The sequence below is a fragment of the Choloepus didactylus genome, chromosome 8 (assembly GCF_015220235.1).
Source record: "Choloepus didactylus isolate mChoDid1 chromosome 8, mChoDid1.pri, whole genome shotgun sequence".
NCBI classification, from domain to species: domain Eukaryota; kingdom Metazoa; phylum Chordata; class Mammalia; order Pilosa; family Megalonychidae; genus Choloepus; species Choloepus didactylus.
In genome coordinates, this window is record NC_051314.1 from 77350921 (window position 1) to 77370596 (window position 19676).

Here is a 19676-nt window from a genome sequence, read left to right on the forward strand (position 1 = left end):
CACTGATTTTTAATATCTTTTGAAAAAAAAGAAATAAAAATAATGGTTGATTGGCTAAGCTTTGGCTCTAACCAAGCTAATTAATTACAGTGATTTTAACTGGCAACAGTCTATCTGACTGAGCAGCTTGACAGTTCTGAACACTTTTGCAATAAATTTTTTAATGCAAAGACACTAAAATGATCCAGTCATGCAATGTTCATCTTATGCATTCTGCATCTCTTTGCCAATCCTGTAGCTAAGAATCTTGTTCCAATCAATCTTGGTGCATGTAACTGGCAACTGTCGACATAAGGCTTTGAAAGTAGTGTCCAACATTGTCTGATAATTCTCACTGATGGCGATCTGGTATTCATTTTCTGCAGCTCCTATGATCTTTATAAATACTTTTGCTGTTGATCATTAAGAAAGGAAGCAACTGATCCAAGACCCTATGAAGCAGAAAATACAATTGAATCATGGAGAACTTCCATGACACTGTTAAGGAATCTTGTATATCTTTATGACTCACTAGCTGAACATTACTATCTTCATAATAATGAACCTGAACTTTCAAGATGCCAACCAGAGGAGTGATTGCAAACTTCCACTTTGACCTCCAATGACCATTCCAGAAGTATTTTGCTTGGAACTGATGGCTTTCTATGCATGCAATAATAGTTTGCTGTCCATCTATTTTTTTCCCATACACAGTGCAGACTCCATTCGGGTAATGTTCTTTTACATAAGCTCACAGAGCAGTTTCTACGGAAGTTCTCCATGATTCAATTGTATTTTCTGCTTCATAGGGTCTTGCATCAGTTGCTTCCTTTCTTAAGTGATCAAATTTGAAACAGATTCTGTTTTGGGGATCCAAAAACTTTCTAATTCCCAAGTTGCCGTGCTCTGTTATTAATACCTGATCTTCATAACCTTCAATTTTTACTGGAGTAAACTGGTCCAAGTTATACTGTGTAAATGCATGGGTTACTCCTTCCCCGAGAAGATTATCATTGTTAAGCAGTAACTGAACATCATTAAACACCTCATTAAATTCTCCAGGAGGGGCATGAATGATGAATTTTGCTGCTATACACACCTTCTTCTCATCAGACAACCTCTCCTCCACATATGCCGTTTTCCTTCTGCTGACAAACTGCAGCAGCAGCAGTGGCAGTGGCCACCTGACGTCCACCTTTCCATGCAGTCCTCCCCGCCGCACACCCCCACCAAGGGAGAGGCCCGGTGCCCACCAACTGATTTTTAATGAGGACCCCAAGTCCACTCAATTGAGAAAGAGTAGTCTCTTCAACAAATGCTGCTGGAAAACTGGATGTCAGTATCAAAAGAATGAGTAAGGACCCCTTCCTCACATGTTATGCAACAATCATTTCTAATTGATTAAAAGACCTAAATTTAAGAACCAGATCTATAAAACTCCTGAAAAAAAAATGGTTAGTATCTGCAGGAATTTGTGTTAGGTGATGGTTTCATTGGCTTTACATTTGAAGCACAAGCAGCAAAAAAATAATAGATAAATGGGACCCCATCAAAAATAAGAACTTTTGTGCATGAAAAAACTTAATCATGAAAGTAAAAAGACAACCTACAAAATGGAAGCAAATATTTGGAGACCACACATGTGTTAAGTGTTTGTCTTTATTATTTAATCAAAAAAATTTATTAGTTCATTCATGAAGTTAAAAAGCACATTGGGTTTGTCACATTACAAAACTATCCATTTCAAACAATCTTGGAGACACTGGGAACTAGCAGATTAATTTGGGTCCTATATAATACATATTTGTCAAGATAATTCCTTTTGAAAATTTTTTCTCAGTATGTGAATGTATCAAGTGAGAACAGTATATGTGTAGCCAATAAAAGTGTCACAAATAGATACTAAAATCAATGAGGGAATTGTTGCAGGAAACAGGGTATTCATATTCTCAAAGCATGAACATAATTGCAAAATGAAAATGTTACCTTTATAATGGAGAAGTCTGGAAGATCTACTTCAAAAAATGATCAAATTTAAGATTACCAATTCTGAGATTCTCTGACGTTTGTGCCTCTTGATGTGAGGCACTGAGGACACAATATGACTATGTAGTATTTTTACCAAAGATAATTCATCATAACCTAATCAGAAGAAAATATAGTAAAAATATTTTACAAAATTACTACACTGGGCTTTCAAAAATATCAGTACTATGAAAGAAAAAAGATAAGGGAAATTCTGTATATCAGAGACTAATCATTGATTGAATCCTAGATCAAATATTACAAGAAAGAAAATACTTATAAATACTACTATTGGGACATATGAGGAAATTTTAATATGGAATATATATTTTCTAATAGTATTATAATAAACCACAGGAATTTGAAACTGGTTTACAAAATGCGTAATTAAAAAGAGCTGCTTCACTTTCTTTTAAATACATTACATCTGTGTCTAAACAATGAATACAAATAAGTAAGCATTATTGAGAATAAATCTTCATTTACTTTAAGTAAATGTGAATATTTGTCATACAGTTTTCATAGTATTTTAAAGTATTTCTTTATAAATATATTTAATAGAATTATTTATAGTCAATGTTTTTGTAGCTAAGGTAAACATATTTTCAAATTCTTCCCATACTCTTTTGTTATTGTCATTGTTGTTATTTTCCTACAACTTATGAAGATCAGCAGTTCTTAAAGTTTAAAATTAAGAAAACAATTTGTTTTCTAGAGGTATTGAAAATGGTTTCCACTCAATAATTACTGGATCTTTTATTTTGGAAATAGAAACCTGTATTAATTTCAAAAGAATTGTATGTAGTATCTTAATAAAAGCTTAATATTTTCCCATAATGTTTTATTAAAAGGAAAAATAGAAACTTAAAATATCCATGATTTTGTTAATTCATGGAAATTACTTTTCATGTAATTACAATATCATACTCAGTTTGGTGTGATAATGTTATTGTATAATAGGAGAGTGAGCTTGCTCCTATGTGAACATGCTGAAGTGTTTAAGTGTGATGAATGTCTGCAACTAACTCTCAAATTTTTCTGCAAAAACAATATATAGAGAGAGACTTCTGGGAAGATGGTGGAATAAGGACAGGCATAACACACTACTGTACTACAAACAGAACAGGCAGAAACTGTCCAAAGAAGCAGTTCTGCAGCTCAGGAGACCAGGAAAAGACCATTGAAACATATAAGGTATCGTTGGATGAAAAAACAAAGAACAAAAAACAGAGAGTCTATTATTGAGAAACTGTGGTGAATGAGCTTGACCATGTCCCTGAGTGCCTATCCCCAACCCCCAAAGTCACAGCAGTGAGTCAGCCTGCTTCTCACACAGCTGGTGAGGCATGACACAATCCTGGTCCAAAGGTTGGCCATTGAAGCTAAACCTGTCAGTTCTTCAGCCTAGAACCTTTCCATGCAGGAGCTCAGGAAATTGCAGCTCCATTATTTCCACAAACAGAGAGACTACAGCAAGTTAGTGATCACCAAGGTTCTTCATGCCTATACTCCACCCCTGAGGCTAGCAGCTTGGGGACAGACTGGTTCTTTCCCAGCTGGCTGAGGTGATCTGAGACGGACAGGGAGGCCTTCCCTTCAGGATAAGAAGGGGATTCAAAACAGTCCTAATCCAACTGTTGGCCAGTGAAATAGGACAATGGGGTCCCACAGACTTAGTCCTTGTGGACAGATGCCTGCAGCACCATGGGGCAATTTTCCCCACCCACCATAGAAACAAGGGGTTAGAGGGCTAAAAAATTAATTTACTTTTGTAGGGCTGTGGGGAATAAGTTGCTGAAGATTGCCATCTTCTGGGAAATCTGAGAAAGTGCAGTCTGTCAAGCTGCTTTCCTGACCTCTCTCTAGGGCCCTTTGGAATGGGTCTGCACCCCATTAGTGGGACTCTGGCCATGGTTTTCCTGGGAAATACTGACAAACCAAGTGCCAAAGGAAACTTTCAACACAAACCCAATCAACAACAAAATCTTAGACAAGGGTGACAGCATCAACATGGTGATGTAAACAGCTATTGAAAACTTCTCCTGAGATATTCAGCAAAAAATAGGTGATAAACCTGACTTGTTCAGAATTCTGGAGGAGGTTATGGATGGGAGATGGACCCTATAGCTGATGAAATGAAGAAGAAGAGAGATATCAAGTAGGAGAACTCTGTTCTGGACCAGAGGGTCCTCTTCTCTCCCCCTCACCCCACCACCCAGGTTGGCCTCAAGCAGCATAGAAGGAACACAGAACCAGCAGTTGGAATTCTTCTCACCTCCCACCAGGGACATAGACTATATTGCTCAAAGCAGTGAGACAGAGCTCCATTATTTGGAGATCAGGGAGATAGGGGAAGACATTTCAAGGCCCAGATCAGTGAAGGATGAAGAGTCTGAGAAAATGTATTCAAAGAAGTTTTCCAGTCCTGAGTCTGAAAGCCCTTTCCCCACCCTCGAGGGACACAGATACTAGCAGCCAACCCTTGCCTGGGGGACAGTGGCTGAAAACTGTGGCAGCTAGGGGAGTCCTCTGTGGCAGGAAGAATGGGGGACACAGGCCCACACTGAACCAGAATTTGCCCAGCTAAGTGAGGCTGCAGCAACCCCACAGCTTGAGCTGTGCCTGGTGAGATGGGGGCTCCAGGAGGTAATTCAGCCTGGCCCACTCAGAAGAAGCCTGGACTCTAGAAGATAATTCAGCCCTGCCTGGTTAGACACAGCCTCAGATCCAGAAGATAAACATCTTCTGAGGATATTAAAATCCCTGGAAAGCACCATCTGCTGGATAGATGGAAAGCACAGGGTAATTTTAAGATTTCTCGGAACCTCTCCAGACCTTATCCCAGGCTCACTGGAGATGGTCTCTCTAAACAAATTGAGGGCTTCCTGGCTGGTGAAAAATAGAAAAACACTGGGAGCCAGCAGACTTGTTTTACCCACACACAGAGAGACCTTGCTGTGGTGCCCAGTACCTACATCCCAGAGGCAGAATACTGTGGGTGTCTGCTTTTTGGAGAAGGCTGGGGGCAGAGCTAATCTGACAACTGGCCAGTGAGAGAGATATATAGACAGGGCTAGAATCAGAATAACAAGAGCTGAAAAATTCAGATCAGTTAAACAGAAGCTATATTAGAGGTAATGAATAACTTGAACTGAACACCAAAAAACAGATAGAGAAAAAAGCCAACCAACAGAAAACTCTAGGTAAAAGTGTGAAAACAACCTCTAGAATAAATGAATCAAGGAAACCAGTTGCCTAGAGAGCCAAAAAATGAAGATATGGCCCAGTCAAAGGAACAAACCAACACTTTGAATGAGATACAGGAGTGGAAACAACTAATTAAAGATGTTGGGGGAAAAAACATGCTAAACTACTTCAAAATTGAAATCACAGAGTTGAGGGAGCATATAGCAAAAGAGATGAAGGATAAAAAGAAGATATTGAGCAAACATCAGGAAGAACTCAAAAGTTTGAAAAACAAATTGTAGAAATCATGGGAAAAAAAGGCACACTAGAAGAGTTTAAAAAAAAACACAATGGAGACATAGAACAGCAGATTTGAAGAGGCAGAAGAAAGGGTCAGTGAATTAGAGGACAGCACATCTGAAATCCTACACACAAAGGAACAGATAGGGTAAAGAGAGGAAAAATATAAACAGGGATTTGAATGACAACATGAAGCACATGAATATAGGTGTCATGGGGGTCACAGAAGAAAGGGAAGGGAAAGAGGGCAGAAAGAATAATGGAGGAAATAATTGCTGAAAATTACCCATCTCTTATGAGAGACATAAAATTACAGATCCAAGAAGTGCAGCATACCCCATATAGAATAAACCGAAATAGACCTACTCCAAGATACTTAGTAATCAGAATGTCAAATATCAAAGACAAAGAGAGAATTCTAAGAGTAGGAAAAGAAAAGTGATCCATCACATACAAGGAAAGTTTTATAAAATTTCTCAACAGAAACCATGGAGGCAAAAAGGCAGTGGTATGATATATTTAATATACTGAAAAAGAAATACTGTCAGCCAAGAATTCTATATCTGTCAAAACTGTCCTTCAAACATGAGGGAGAGATCAAAATATTTTCAGACAAGCAGACACTGAGAAAGGGGAAAGCTTATTGTAAAGGTCCTAGATCGTAAGCTCTTTTTTTTTTTTTTAATTTATTTTTATTGAGATTGGTCACATACCATAAATTATCCAAAAATCCAAAGTGCACAATCAATTGCCCACAGTACTATTATATACAGCTTTGCATCCATCACCACAATTAATTTTTTTTCCCAATTTTTAGAACATTTTCATTACTCCAGAAAAGAAATAAAGACAAAAAAGAAAACTCAGTTCCTCCCCTACCCCTAACCACCCCCCACCTCAACTATTGGCTCATAGTATAGGTATAGTACATTTGTTACTGTTGATGAAAGAATGTTAAAATACCATTAACTGCAGTACATAGTTTGCAATAGTTATATTTTTCCCTATATACCCCTCTACTATTAGCTTCTAGTTATAGTGTCAGACATTTGTTCTAATCCATGAAAGAGATTTCTAATATTTGCACAGTTAATCACAGACATTGTCCACCACAAGATTAAGAGTTTTATACATTCCCATCTTTTTTTTTTTTATCATCATTTTATTGAGATATATTCACATACCACGCAGTCATACAAAACAAATCGTACTCTCGATTGTTTACAGTACCATTACATAGTTGTACATTCATCACCTAAATCAATCCCTGACACCTTCATTAGCACACACACAAAAATAACAAGAATAATAATTAGAGTGAAAAAGAGCAATTGAAGTAAAAAAGAACACTGGGTACCTTTGTCTGTTTGTTTCCTTCCCCTATTTTTCTACTCATCCATCCATAAACTAGACAAAGTGGAGTGTGGTCCTTATGGCTTTCCCAAACCCATTGACACCCCTCATAAGCTACATTTTTATACAACTGTCTTCGAGATTCATGGGTTCTGGGTTGTAGTTTGATAGTTTCAGGTATCCACCACCAGCTACCCCAATTCTTTAGAACCTAAAAAGGGTTGTCTAAAGTGTGCGTAAGAGTGCCCACCAGAGTGACCTCTCGGCTCGTTTTGGAATCTCTCTGCCACTGAAGCTTATTTCATTTCCTTTCACATCCCCCTTTTGGTCAAGAAGATGTTCTCCGTCCCACGATGCCGGGTCTACATTCCTCCCCGGGAGTCATATTCCACGTTGCCAGGGAGATTCACTGCCCTGGGTGTCTGATCCCACGTAGGGGGGAGGGCAGTGATTTCACCTTTCAAGTTGGCTTAGCCACAGAGAGAGGGCCACATCTGAGCAACAAAGAGGCATTCAGGAGGAGACTCTTAGGCACAAATCTAGGGAGGCCTAGCCTCTCCTTTGCAGCAACCGTCTTCCCAAGGGTAAAACTTATGGTAGAGGGCTCAACCCATCAAACCACCAGTCCCCTATGTCTGTGGTCATGTTAGCAACCATCGAGGTGGGGTAGGCGAATACCCCTGCATTCTCCACAGGCTCCTCAAGGGGGCACTACATCATTTTTTTTTCCTTGTTTTTCTTTCTTTTTTTTTTTTTTTAACTTTCCCTTCTTTTTTAAATCAACTGTATGAAAAAAAAAGTTAAAAAGAAAACAAACATACAATAAAAGAACATTTCAAAGAGACCATAACAAGGGAGTAAGAAAAAGACGACTAACCTAAGATAACTGCTTAACTTCCACCATGTTCCTACTTTACCCCAAGAAAGTTACATAATATAGCAACCTTTCTGTGAACTTGTTCCTACTATATCCATCAGAAATTAACAGATCATAGTCATTTCTGGGCATCCCCAGAACGTTAAATAGCTTATCTGTTCTTCTTGGAATATTGTTCCCCCTTCCTTAATTGCTCTCTACTGCTAGTTCCCCTACATTCTACATTATAAACCATTTGTTTTACATTTTTCAAAGTTCACATTAGTGGTAGAATATAATATTTCTCTTTTTGTGCCTGGCTTATTTCGCTCAGCATTATGTCTTCAAGGTTCATCCATGTTGTCATATGTTTCACGAGATTGTTCCTTCTTACTGCCGCGTAGTATTCCATCGTGTGTATATACCACATTTTATTTATCCACTCATCTGTTGAAGGACATTTGGGTTGTTTCCATCTTTTGGCAATTGTGAATAATGCTGCTATGAACACTGGTGTGCAGATATCTGTTCGTGTCACTGCTTTCCGATCTTCCGGGTATATGCCGAGAAGTGCAATCGCTGGATCGAATGGTAGCTCTATATCTAGTTTTCTAAGGAAGTGCCAGACTGACTTCCAGAGTGGCTGAACCATTATACAGTCCCACCAACAATGAATAAGAGTTCCAATTTCTCCACATCCCCTCCAGCATTTGTAGTTTCCTGTTTGTTTAATGGCAGCCTTTCTAACCGGTGTTAGATGGTATCTCATTGTGGTTTTAATTTGCATCTCTCTAATAGCTAGTGAAGCTGAACATTTTTTCATGTGTTTCTTGGCCATTTGTATTTCCTCTTCAGAGAACTGTCTTTTCATATCTTTTGCCCATTTTATAATTGGGCTGGCTGTACTATTGTCATTGAGTTGTAGGATTTCTTTGTATATGCAAGATATCAGTCTTTTGTCAGATACATGGTTTCCAAAAATTTTTTCCCATTGAGTTGGCTGCCTCTTTACCTTTTTGAGAAATTCCTTTGAGGTGCAGAAACTTCTAAGCTTGAGGAGTTCCCATTTATCTATTTTCTCTTTTGTTGCTTGTGCTTTGGGTGTAAAGTCTAGGAAGTGGCCGCCTAATACAAGGTCTTGAAGATGTTTTCCTACATTATCTTCTAGGAGTTTTATGGTACTTTCTTTTATATTGAGATCTTTGGTCCATTTTGAGTTAATTTTTGTGTAGGGGGTGTGGTAGGGGTCCTCTTTCATTCTTTTGGATATGGATATCCAACTCTCCCAGCCCCATTTGTTGAAAAGACCATTATGACTCAGTTCAGTGACTTTGGGGGCCTTATCAAAGATCAGTCGGCCATAGATCTGAGGGTCTATCTCTGAATTCTCAATTCGATTCCATTGATCTATATGTCTATCTTTGTGCCAGTACCATGCTGTTTTGGCAACTGTGGCTTTATAATAAGCTTCAAAGTCAGGGAGTGTAAGTCCTCCCACTTCGTTTTTCTTTTTTAGAGTGTCTTTAGCAATTCGAGGCATCTTCCCTTTCCAAATAAATTTGATAACTAGCTTTTCCAAGTCTGCAAAGTAGGTTGTTGGAATTTTGATTGGGATTGCATTGAATCTGTAGATGAGTTTGGGTAGAATTGACATCTTAATGACATTTAGCCTTCCTATCCATGAACATGGAATATTTTTCCATCTTTTAAGGTCCCCTTCTATTTCTTTTAGTAGAGTTATGTAGTTTTCTTTGTATAGGTCTTTTACATCTTTGGGTAAGTTGATTCCTAGGTACTTGATTTTTTTAGTTGCTATTGAAAATGGTATCTTTTTCTTGAGTGTCTCTTCAGTTTGTTCATTTCTAGCATATAGAAACATTACTGACTTATGTGCATTAATCTTGTATCCCGCTACTTTGCTAAATTTGTTTATTAGCTCTAGTAGCTGTATCGTCGATTTCTCAGGGTTTTCTAGATATAAGATCATATCGTCTGCAAACAATGACAGTTTTACTTCTTCTTTTCCAATTTGGATGCCTTTTATTTCTTTGTCTTGCCAGATTGCCCTGGCTAGCACTTCCAGCACAATGTTGAATAACAGTGGTGACAGCGGGCATCCTTGTCTTGTTCCTGATCTTAGAGGGAAGGCTTTCAGTCTCTCACCATTGAGTACTATGCTGGCTGTGGGTTTTTCATATATGCTCTTTATCATGTTGAGGAAGTTTCCTTCAATTCCTACCTTTTGAAGTGTTTTTATCAAAAATGGATGTTGGATTTTGTCAAATGCTTTTTCAGCATCTATTGAGATGATCAATTGATTTTTCCCTTTCGAGTTTTTAATGTGTTGTAATACATTGATTGTTTTTCTTATGTTGAACCATCCTTGCATGCCTGGAATGAACCCCACTTGGTCATGGTGTATGATATTTTTAATGTGTCTTTGGTTTCGATTTGCAAGTATTTTGTTGAGGATTTTTGCATCTATATTCATTAGGGAGATTGGCCGGTAGTTTTCCTTTTTTGTAGCATCTTTGCCTGGTTTTGGTATTAGATTGATGTTAGCTTCATAAAATGAGTTAGGTAGTGTTCCATTTTCTTCAATGTTTTGAAAGAGTTTGAGTAAGATTGGTGTCAGTTCTTTCTGGAAAGTTTGGTAGAATTCCCCTGTGAAGCCATCTGGCCCTGGGCATTTATTTGTGGGAAGATTTTTGATGACTGATTGGATCTCTTTGCATGTGATGGGTTGGTTGAGGTCTTCTATTTCTTCTCTGGTCAGTCTAGGTTGTTCATATGTTTCCAGGAAATTGTCCATTTCTTCTACATTGTCCAGTTTGTTGCCATACAGTTGTTCATAGTATCCTCTTATAATTTTTTTAATTTCTTCAGGATCTGCAGTTATGTCACCTTTTTCATTCATTATTTTGTTTATATGGGTCTTCTCTGTTTTTGATTTTGTCAGTCTAGCTAGGGGCTTGTCAATCTTGTTGATCTTCTCAAAGAACCAACTTTTGGTGATATTTATCCTCTCTATTGTTTTTTTGTTCTCTATATCATTTATTTCTGCTTTAATCCTTGTTATTTCTTTTCTTCTACTTGGTTTAGGATTGGTTTGCTGTTCAATTTCTAGCTTCTTCAGTTGATCCATTAATTCTTTGATTTTGGCTCTTTCTTCCTTTTTAATATATGCGTTTAGTGCTATAAATTTCCCCCTTAGCACTGCTTTTGCTGCATCCCATAGGTTTTGGTATGTTGTGTTCTCATTTTCATTCGTCTCTATATATTTAGCAATTTCTCTTGCTATTTCTTCTTTAACCCACTGATTGTTTAGGAGTGTGTTGTTTAACCTCCAGGTATTTGTGAATTTTCTAAGTCTCTGATGGTTATTGACTTCTAATTGTATTCCATTGTGGTCAGAGAATGTGCTTTGAATAATTTCAATCTTTTTAAATTTATTGAGGCTTTTTTTATGTCCCAGCATATGATCTATTCTGGAGAAAGTTCCGTGAGCACTAGAAAAGTATGTGTATCCTGGTGATTTGGGATGTAATGTCCTGTATATGTCTGTTAAATCTAATTCATTTATCAGATTGTTTAGGTTTTCAATTTCCTTATTGGTCTTCTGTCTGGTTGATGTATCTATAGGAGAGAGTGATGTGTTGAAGTCTCCCACAATTATTGTGGAAACATCAATTGCTTCCTTTAGTTTTGCCAGTGTTTCTCTCATGTATTTTGTGGCACCTTGATTGGGTGCATAGACATTTACGATTGTTATTTCTTCTTGCTGAATTGCCCCTTTTATTAGTATGTAGTGGCCTTCTTTGTCTCTCAAAACATCCCTGCATTTGAAGTCTATTTTATCTGAGATTAATATTGCTACACCTGCTTTCTTTTGGCTGTAGCTTGCATGAAATATTTTTTTCCATCCTTTCACTTTCAGTTTCTTTGTGTCCCTGTGTCTAAGATGAGTCTCTTGTATGCAACATATTGATGGTTCATTTTTTTTGATCCATTCTGTGAATCTATATCTTTTAATTGGAGAGTTTAATGCATTTACATTCAACGTTATAACCGTGAAGGCATTTCTTGAATCGGCCATCTTATCCTTTGGTTTATGTTTGCCATATTTTTCCCCTCTCTCTATTAATATCCTTTATTGTACCCATGCCGAACCTCTTTAGTACTGAACCTTTCTCCAAGTCTCTCTGTCCTGTCTTTGTTTCTCTGTCTGTAGGGCTCCCTTTAGTATCTCCCGTAGGGCAGGTCTCTTGTTAGCAAATTCTCTCAGCATTTGTTTGTCTGTGAAAAATTTAAGCTCTCCCTCAAATTTGAAGGAGAGCTTTGCTGGATAAAGTATTCTTGGCTGGAAATTTTTCTCACTCAGAATTTTAAATATATCGTGCCACTGCCTTCTTGCCTCCATGGTGGCTGCTGAGTAGTCACTACTTAGTCTTATGCTGTTTCCTTTGTATGTGGTGAATTGCTTTTCTCTTGCTGCTTTCAGAACTTGCTCCTTCTCTTCTGTGTTTGACAGTGTGATCAGTATATGGCTCGGAGTGGGTTTATTTGGATTTATTCTATTTGGGGTTCGCTGAGCATTTATGATTTGTGTATTTATGTTGTTTAGAAGATTTGGGAAGTTTTCCCCAACAATTTCTTTGAATACTCTTCCTAGACCTTTACCCTTTTCTTCCCCTTCTGGGACACCAATGAGTCTTATATTTGGACGTTTCATATTATCTATCATATCCCTGAAGTCCATTTCGATTTTTTCAATTTTTTTCCCCATTCTTTCTTTTATGCTTTCATTTTCCATTCTGTCATCTTCCAGGTCACTGATTCGTTGTTCAACTTCCTCTAGTCTTGTACTATGAGTGTCCAGAATCTTTTTAATTTGGTCAACAGTTTCTTTAATTTCCATAAGATCATCCATTTTTTTATTTAGTCTTGCAATGTCTTCTTTATGCTCTTCTAGAGTCTTCTTGATTTCCTTTATCTCCCGTACTATGGTCTCATTGTTCATCTTTAGTTCTTTGAGTAGCTGCTCTAGGTGCTGTGTCTCTTCTGGTCTTTTGATTTGGGTGCTTGGGCTTGGGTTATCCATATCGTCTGGTTTTTTCATATGCTTTATAATTTTCTGTTGTTTTTGGCCTCGTGGCATTTGCTGAACTTGATAGGGTTCTTTTAGGGTTTGTAGACCTATTGAAGTCCTTATCTCTAATTTATCAAATCTACAGCTTCGTGGAGTACACTTTCTCTAACTAACCAGCGGGTGGCGTCCACAAGCCACCTGTTCTCCACAAGCCAGTTCTCCCCTGCTTAGCCTTTTTGGTGAGTGGGGGAGTGAGTCTTGTGGGGCCCAATTGGTGTACCAAGCTTGCGTGTGTAGTTGGTGTTTCCTGCCCTGTATGTGGGGCGTGTTTCTGGGCAGTCGTGGAGGGGGGGTGGCCCTAACAATCAAATCTCCCTGGTGATCCTAGAGTTTTAAAGCTGCTGCAATAGTCTAATCCTTCAGTTCAGTCCTGCCACAGTTTGTCTCTGCCAGTGACCCACAAGTCCTTGGTATTGGCGTATGGCCCCTGAGACTTGCAAGTGGGCCCCTCTTCCAGGCTGTGCACCCCAGGTCCTCTGTTGAGGGATGACTGTGCTATGTCACAGGTGAGTGCTGTCCCCCCAGGGCAGTTCTGGGCTGCTGGGCTGTGTAGGGAGGCTCCCAGTCTGCTGAAATGATGGCTGAATGGGGCTTTGTTAATTCACACTGCTCCACCTTCCCAACTCTGGGACAATCAGCTGAGGTTGCAGGGAAGGCTAATGTCCACGCCCAGTTTTGTGGTGTGTGCCTGTTATTTGAAGCACTTCTGTCACACTGGGTTGTCTGGGGCAGCTCTGGGCTATGGGGCTGGCGATGGGCAGGAGTGTTTCCTGTCCACCAGGATGGTGGCTGTGAGCGGACACCCCCCTTTTCTTGGGAAGTTGTGGTGTTTAGTGAATTTTCTCAGTCACTGAATTATTGCCTTTTGTCTCAGAGCTCTCTTAGTTCTGCTCTTGACTTGACGTGCCCAAATTGAAAGCCTTTGAAGCTTTCTGTATTGGGCTTCTTAGAGTAATTGTTTTAGAAAAAGAAAGAAGGATTAAAAAAAAAAAAAAAAGGGCCCTCCTCAGAGATCTAATGGGTTATTGAAATGCTAAGAGACAAAGCAACCAGGGCCATTAGGGAAAGGTCCACAGGGCAGAGAGATCGGCTTTTCTTCGGGATTTGCATATGTGCCTTAGGGCCTGAGCTCCGCCCTTCCCCTTTCTGTGTTCACCAGAACTCCAAAAATCCTCTGCTTTTATTTTGGAGTTTTTCGTGTTGTTTTTTTTTTTCTATGCCTGTCTCCTCTCTGCTGGGCTGGCTGCTCTCAGATTCTCTGGTGTCTGGTCTCAGTCTATCTATGGTTGGAGTCTGGATCAGTAGAATGAGTTTCCGATAAGAGCAGCCACTGCAGTTCTCCCTTCTCCTTCCCGGAGCTGACAGCCCCTCCTCCCCCGGGACTGAGCCTGGCAGGGAGGGGCGCGGGTCCCCTGGCCGCAAAAACTTACAAATTTCGCTGATCTCAGCAGTTCCACGTTTTCATGAGTGTTGTATGACGTATACCCAAAGACAGATTGCTCTGTGGTGTCCAGTCCACGCAGTTCCTGGCTTTCTACCTACTTTCCTGGAGGAGTAACTAAAACATACAGCTCACCAGTCTGCCATCTTGCCCCGCCTCCTAGAAGGTTTATACTTTTAAGCATTAACTGTTGTTAGCCAGAATCCATTGAAATTTAGTAGATAATCTGGTTGTTTTAATCCTGTGGAAGGTGACTAACCAGATCGTAAGCTCTTACAGCAGTCACATCCATTCCTGAGTTTTAATGATTGTCTCTAAATTCTGAGATGCTGAGCTCTTTGTGTATAACCATTTTGGTCCCAGGAACTTTGGGTATCTGTGTGACACCTCACACTCAGAGTTAGAGTTTGGCAGCTATGAATGTCAGTAATATTCCATACAGCAACTGTTAAGCTGAAAAAGAGTTTAGACTTCAACTGGAGATATGAATGAAACTCATCTGGTTAGGACTAAGGCAAATCAGACTAAAGGTTAAAGGACAATCTGACAGTTTTTTAAAACTTCAACTTCTGTGTAAAACCAAAGGAAGAGATGTTTATTTAGTACAAAATCTATATTTTATGTAGCACACTACATAATTTAACTTGTAGGGTCCATTTAAACAAACAGAATAATTACATGGAACTTTAAATAGGGAGTGAGATCTGGTTAGTTTGTAAAGGTTAATGTGATGCCCCCATACCAATCTGAGTAAATTGGACAGAGAATAAAAATGTAGTTCCAAGGCCCCCTTGAGGGATTGGGGAAAAATGTGGAAATATAAAACTTCCCCACCTGAGGAATTACTGATATTCTCACAAGCATTAGGGATTACCAATTTAGAAGGCTGAACTCTTGATCTTAGGGCTTGCCTTTATGAAGCTTCTTACTGCAAAGGAAAGGCTAAGCCTCCTTGTAATTATGCCTAAGATTCACCCCCAGAGAACCTATTTTGGTGGTAAGATGTGGCCTCTCTCTCTAAGCCATCTCAGCAAGTAAACTCATTGCCCTCCCCCCTACATTGGGACGTGACTCCCAGGGTTGTAAATCTCTCTGGCAACGTGGGACGTGACTCCTGGAGATGAGCCTGGACCCAGCATCATGGGATTGAGAAAGGTTTCTGGACCAAATGTGGGAAGAGAAATGAAACAAAATAAAGTTTCAGTGGCTGAGAGATTTCAAATTGAGTCGAGGGGTCATTCTGGAGGTTATTCTTATGTGTTATACAGATATCCATTTTTAGTTTTTAGTGTATTGAAATAGATATGAGGAAATATCTGAAACTGTGGGACTGTAACCCAGTAGCCTTGATTCTTGAAGATGATAATGTAACTATATAGCTTACATGTTGTGACTGTGATTGTGAAAACCTTGTTGCTCACACTCCCTTTATCCAGTGTATGGACAGATGAGTAGAAAAATGGGGACAAAAATTAAATGAATAATGGGAAGGGCTTTGGAATGCTCTTTTTTTTTTTTAATCTTCATTTTATTGAGATATATTCACATACCATGCAGTCATACAAAACAAATCGTACTTTCGATTGTTTACAGTACCATTACGTAGTTGTACATTCATCACCTAAATCGATCCCTGACACCTTCATTAGCACACACACAAAAATAACAAGAATAATAATTAGAGTGAAAAAGAGCAATTGAAGTAAAAAAGAACACTGGGTACCTTTGTCTGTTTGTTTCCTTCCCCTATTTTTCTACTCATCCATCCATAAACTAGACAAAGTGGAGTGTGGTCCTTATGGCTTTCCCAATCCCATTGTCACCCCTCATAAGCTACATTTTTATACAACTGTATTCGAGATTCATGGGTTCTGGGTTGTAGTTTGATAGTTTCAGGTATCCACCACCAGCTACCCCAATTCTTTAGAACCTAAAAAGGGTTGTCTAAAGTGTGCGTAAGAGTGCCCACCAGAGTGACCTCTCGGCTCCTTTTGGAATCTCTCTGCTACTGAAGCTTATTTCATTTCCTTTCACATCCCTCTTTGGTCAAGAAGATGTTCTCCGTCCCACGATGCCAGGTCTACATTCCTCCCCGGGAGTCACATTCCACGTTGCCAGGGAGATTCACTCCCCTGGGTGTCTGATCCCACGTAGGGGGGAGGGCAGTGATTTCACCTTTCAAGTTGGCTTAGCCAGAGAGAGAGGGCCACATCTGAGCAACAAAGAGGCATTCAGGAGGAGGCTCTTAGGCACAACCATAGGGAGGCCTAGCCTCTCCTTTGCAGCAACCGTCTTCCCAAGGGTAAAACCTATGGTAGAGGGCTCAACCCATCAAACCACCAGTCCCCTATGTCTGTGGTCATGTTAGCAACCATGGAGGTGGGGTAGGCGAATACCCCTGCATGGAATGCTCTTTTTTACTTTTATTTTTACTCTTATTCTATTTTTTTTTTTTGAGTAATGAAATTGTTCAAAAATTGATTGTGATGTGAATGCACAACAATATAATGGTTCTATGAACAATTGATTGTACACTTTGGATGATTGTATGGCATGTGAATATATCTCAATGAAGCTGAATAAACTGTTAAAAGAAATTGAGTTCTTATACATGTGACAATATCAATGTACCTTGAAGACATCATGTTGAGTGAAATAAGCCAGACACAAAAGGAGAGATATTGTATGATCTCACTGATATGAAATAATTAGAATAAGAAAATTCATAGAGTCTGAAACTAGAATATAGCTTACCAAGAGTTGGTGTGGGGGTAGGGAAGGGGGTGCTAATACTTAGATTATATAGAGTTTCTGTTCGGGGTGATGGAAATATTTGGTAATGGATGGGTGATGATGTTAGGACAATTGTTGGAACAGAATCAACATTACAGAATCATAAATTTGAATGTGGTTGAAAAAGGGAATTTTAGATTGTATATGTGTTACTTGAATAAATATTAAAAATTTAAGAAAAACAGAATATAACAGAAACAAGGAACCCCAATAAAAACAACAGACTATAATAGTAGAAGTATAATAACATATTTTAATCTGTTGTAATAAATGTTTCACACTAATGCAAGGTGTTAATAATGAGGGTGATGGGTTTATGAGAACTCTGTATTTTCTGAATAAATTTTCTGCAATCCTACAATTTCTTTAATAAAATATAATGAAATGAAAAAACAAAAATCCAACTGGTGTTTTTGAATATTTTAAATCTTTCCTGTTTCTCCTTGGGGACACTATCCCCCTTTACTTTTTCCTTAGAGAAGCATTCATTCCTTTTAAATAATTGGCAACTTGTAAATGTTTCCCAAGTGTCAAGCTAATAATCTTAGCTATGATAAATTTTGTGAAGATCTGCAAGGTGAGGTTAGTTGTACACATATATTATCTCACAAATTATCTGTTAATAAAAACAGCGGATTGTTAGAAATATTTATTATCCAAAGCAGAGATACTACCATGTGTTCATACATATGTGATTTTGAAGAAACACATTACTAAATCATTCACACTTTAGTCTCTACTTTGAATTAACCTGTGATATCCTTTTATATTAATTATCCTGCTTACAAAACTAAATATTGTTTTTCAGTGAGTATGTTCACCATTCATTATAGTTGATTCTAGCTTATGTACTCTTAAGGAAAAAAGACACCACCATACACTGTTAAAGGTGAGGACAATATTGTTGTTACTTTTCTCTGAAAATGTTAAGAATAACTGTAAATACCATGCAAGTTTGAAGACAAATAAGAATGAATTAAAGATGATTTTGTTATTTCACTTTGAATAAAACATTAATTATTCTTCATTTTCTACTTTAATTTCTATTGAATTTATTCAAGAGCATGATGCTTGATTTATGCTTTTTTGCCTTCATTTCTAATACTTTGATGTTTAAACCAGACATGGCACCATATAAATATGGAGTGAACGCTGATTATACTATTGCTTCCTAGATTAAGAAAGCAACCTAGAAGTCAAACATAACAAGGTCAGAAGATATTTTTCCTGGAGAATTGACTTAGTTTTTTAATATGCATTTAACAATAGAAAAACAATAACTCATTGGAAGTGCTAATTCTGATCAACACTTGTGAACAATGACCACATGTCACTGAGAACTATTTATTGATTGCCAAGTTTGCATTGGTTGCAGAATGAATTCTGCTTCTAGTTTTTGAAATTATTGTGATACCCACAATAAACCTACAGACATGTCCAATGTATTTTTTGGAATAAGGAAGAGATTAGAACAAGGACATATTATGAAAAGAAACAGTACCAAATTAAGATCAGATTAGGAAGAAAAAATTTATTTATGATTCTCTGGGGTACACCCTTTCCACCAAACACCTGGAAATTATTAATTGAAGAATTAGAAGAGGTGAAGAAATATGTTGAAAGCTATGAAAATGATCAAACAGTTACTTATCAAAGAAATACATTTTTTTAATCTAAAGAATGAAAGGTCCTGAATTCATGTTAGAGAAAATGGGAGAAATCACATAGCAGGAAAATATTAAGTATTCAATGTTTTTTTAAAGAATAGAAAAACTTCAGAACATGCTAACTGAATGGCAAATTTAATCAATGAAAACAAATGTAATTTAAACATTTGAATTTAAAGAAAGGAAATATTTACGACATGATATAGTTATTTTTTCTTTTAGTGCTTATGTTCTATGCTTGTTTGGAAGCAGTTTATTTTGCAAAACGGTAAGGTTTGGTCAAAATATGAGGAAAATGATTTGCTAAAGACATAAAAAAATCAATGAAGTTCATCAGTAAATTTTTAAAATTAAAAACATTACTCCATATCTAACCAGTTTTCTCAACTCACTAATAATTTTTTTGCTGTTATGAAAAAATAAGTCAGACACAAGTTTGAAAAAAGTATATTGTTTTTTTTTCATTTCTCTTTGAAGGAATATTGCTAAGAATGACTGCATTTTTATTAAATACATAAATGCATTATTATTTAATCCACCACTGAAAGAATATCTTTAACTACAATTATTACTTTTCTATACTTGTACAGAAATCATTCTTGCATCATATTTAGACATGTATAAAAATAGGATCAATTTATACACACTGCTTTGGAATTTTTTATCTAAAATATATTTAGAATATTTTTAATGAGAATATATATTTATCAATGTTGTCACTTCAAAATGTATACTCTGAATGAATAAAATTTGATCTAAAGAATCCTGAGCCAAGCAAGTTTATCTCATTAACAGCTGGCCAAACCTGGAATTAGCTACAAGTTTATAAATAAGGGGGAAAAATCAGCTATCATGGGTTGTCTAGGTCAAATTCCAAAAGTGGATTTCTCTAGTGCATTTAAAGTTTTAGTTAAAAGCTCCATTGTA

At 37.7% G+C, this 19676-nt stretch overlaps 1 protein-coding gene across 1 annotated transcript; it reads right to left on the bottom strand.

Annotated features, from left to right (window-relative positions):
- Positions 1 to 204: 204 nt before the first annotated feature.
- Positions 205 to 18948, bottom strand: LOC119542719 (F-actin-capping protein subunit alpha-2-like). Its single transcript, XM_037847399.1, is given in 4 exon segments — positions 205 to 418; positions 468 to 691; positions 899 to 1235; positions 18944 to 18948. Coding segments are annotated over 4 exon segments (780 nt in total).
- Between the last annotated feature and the right edge of the window lie 728 nt (positions 18949 to 19676).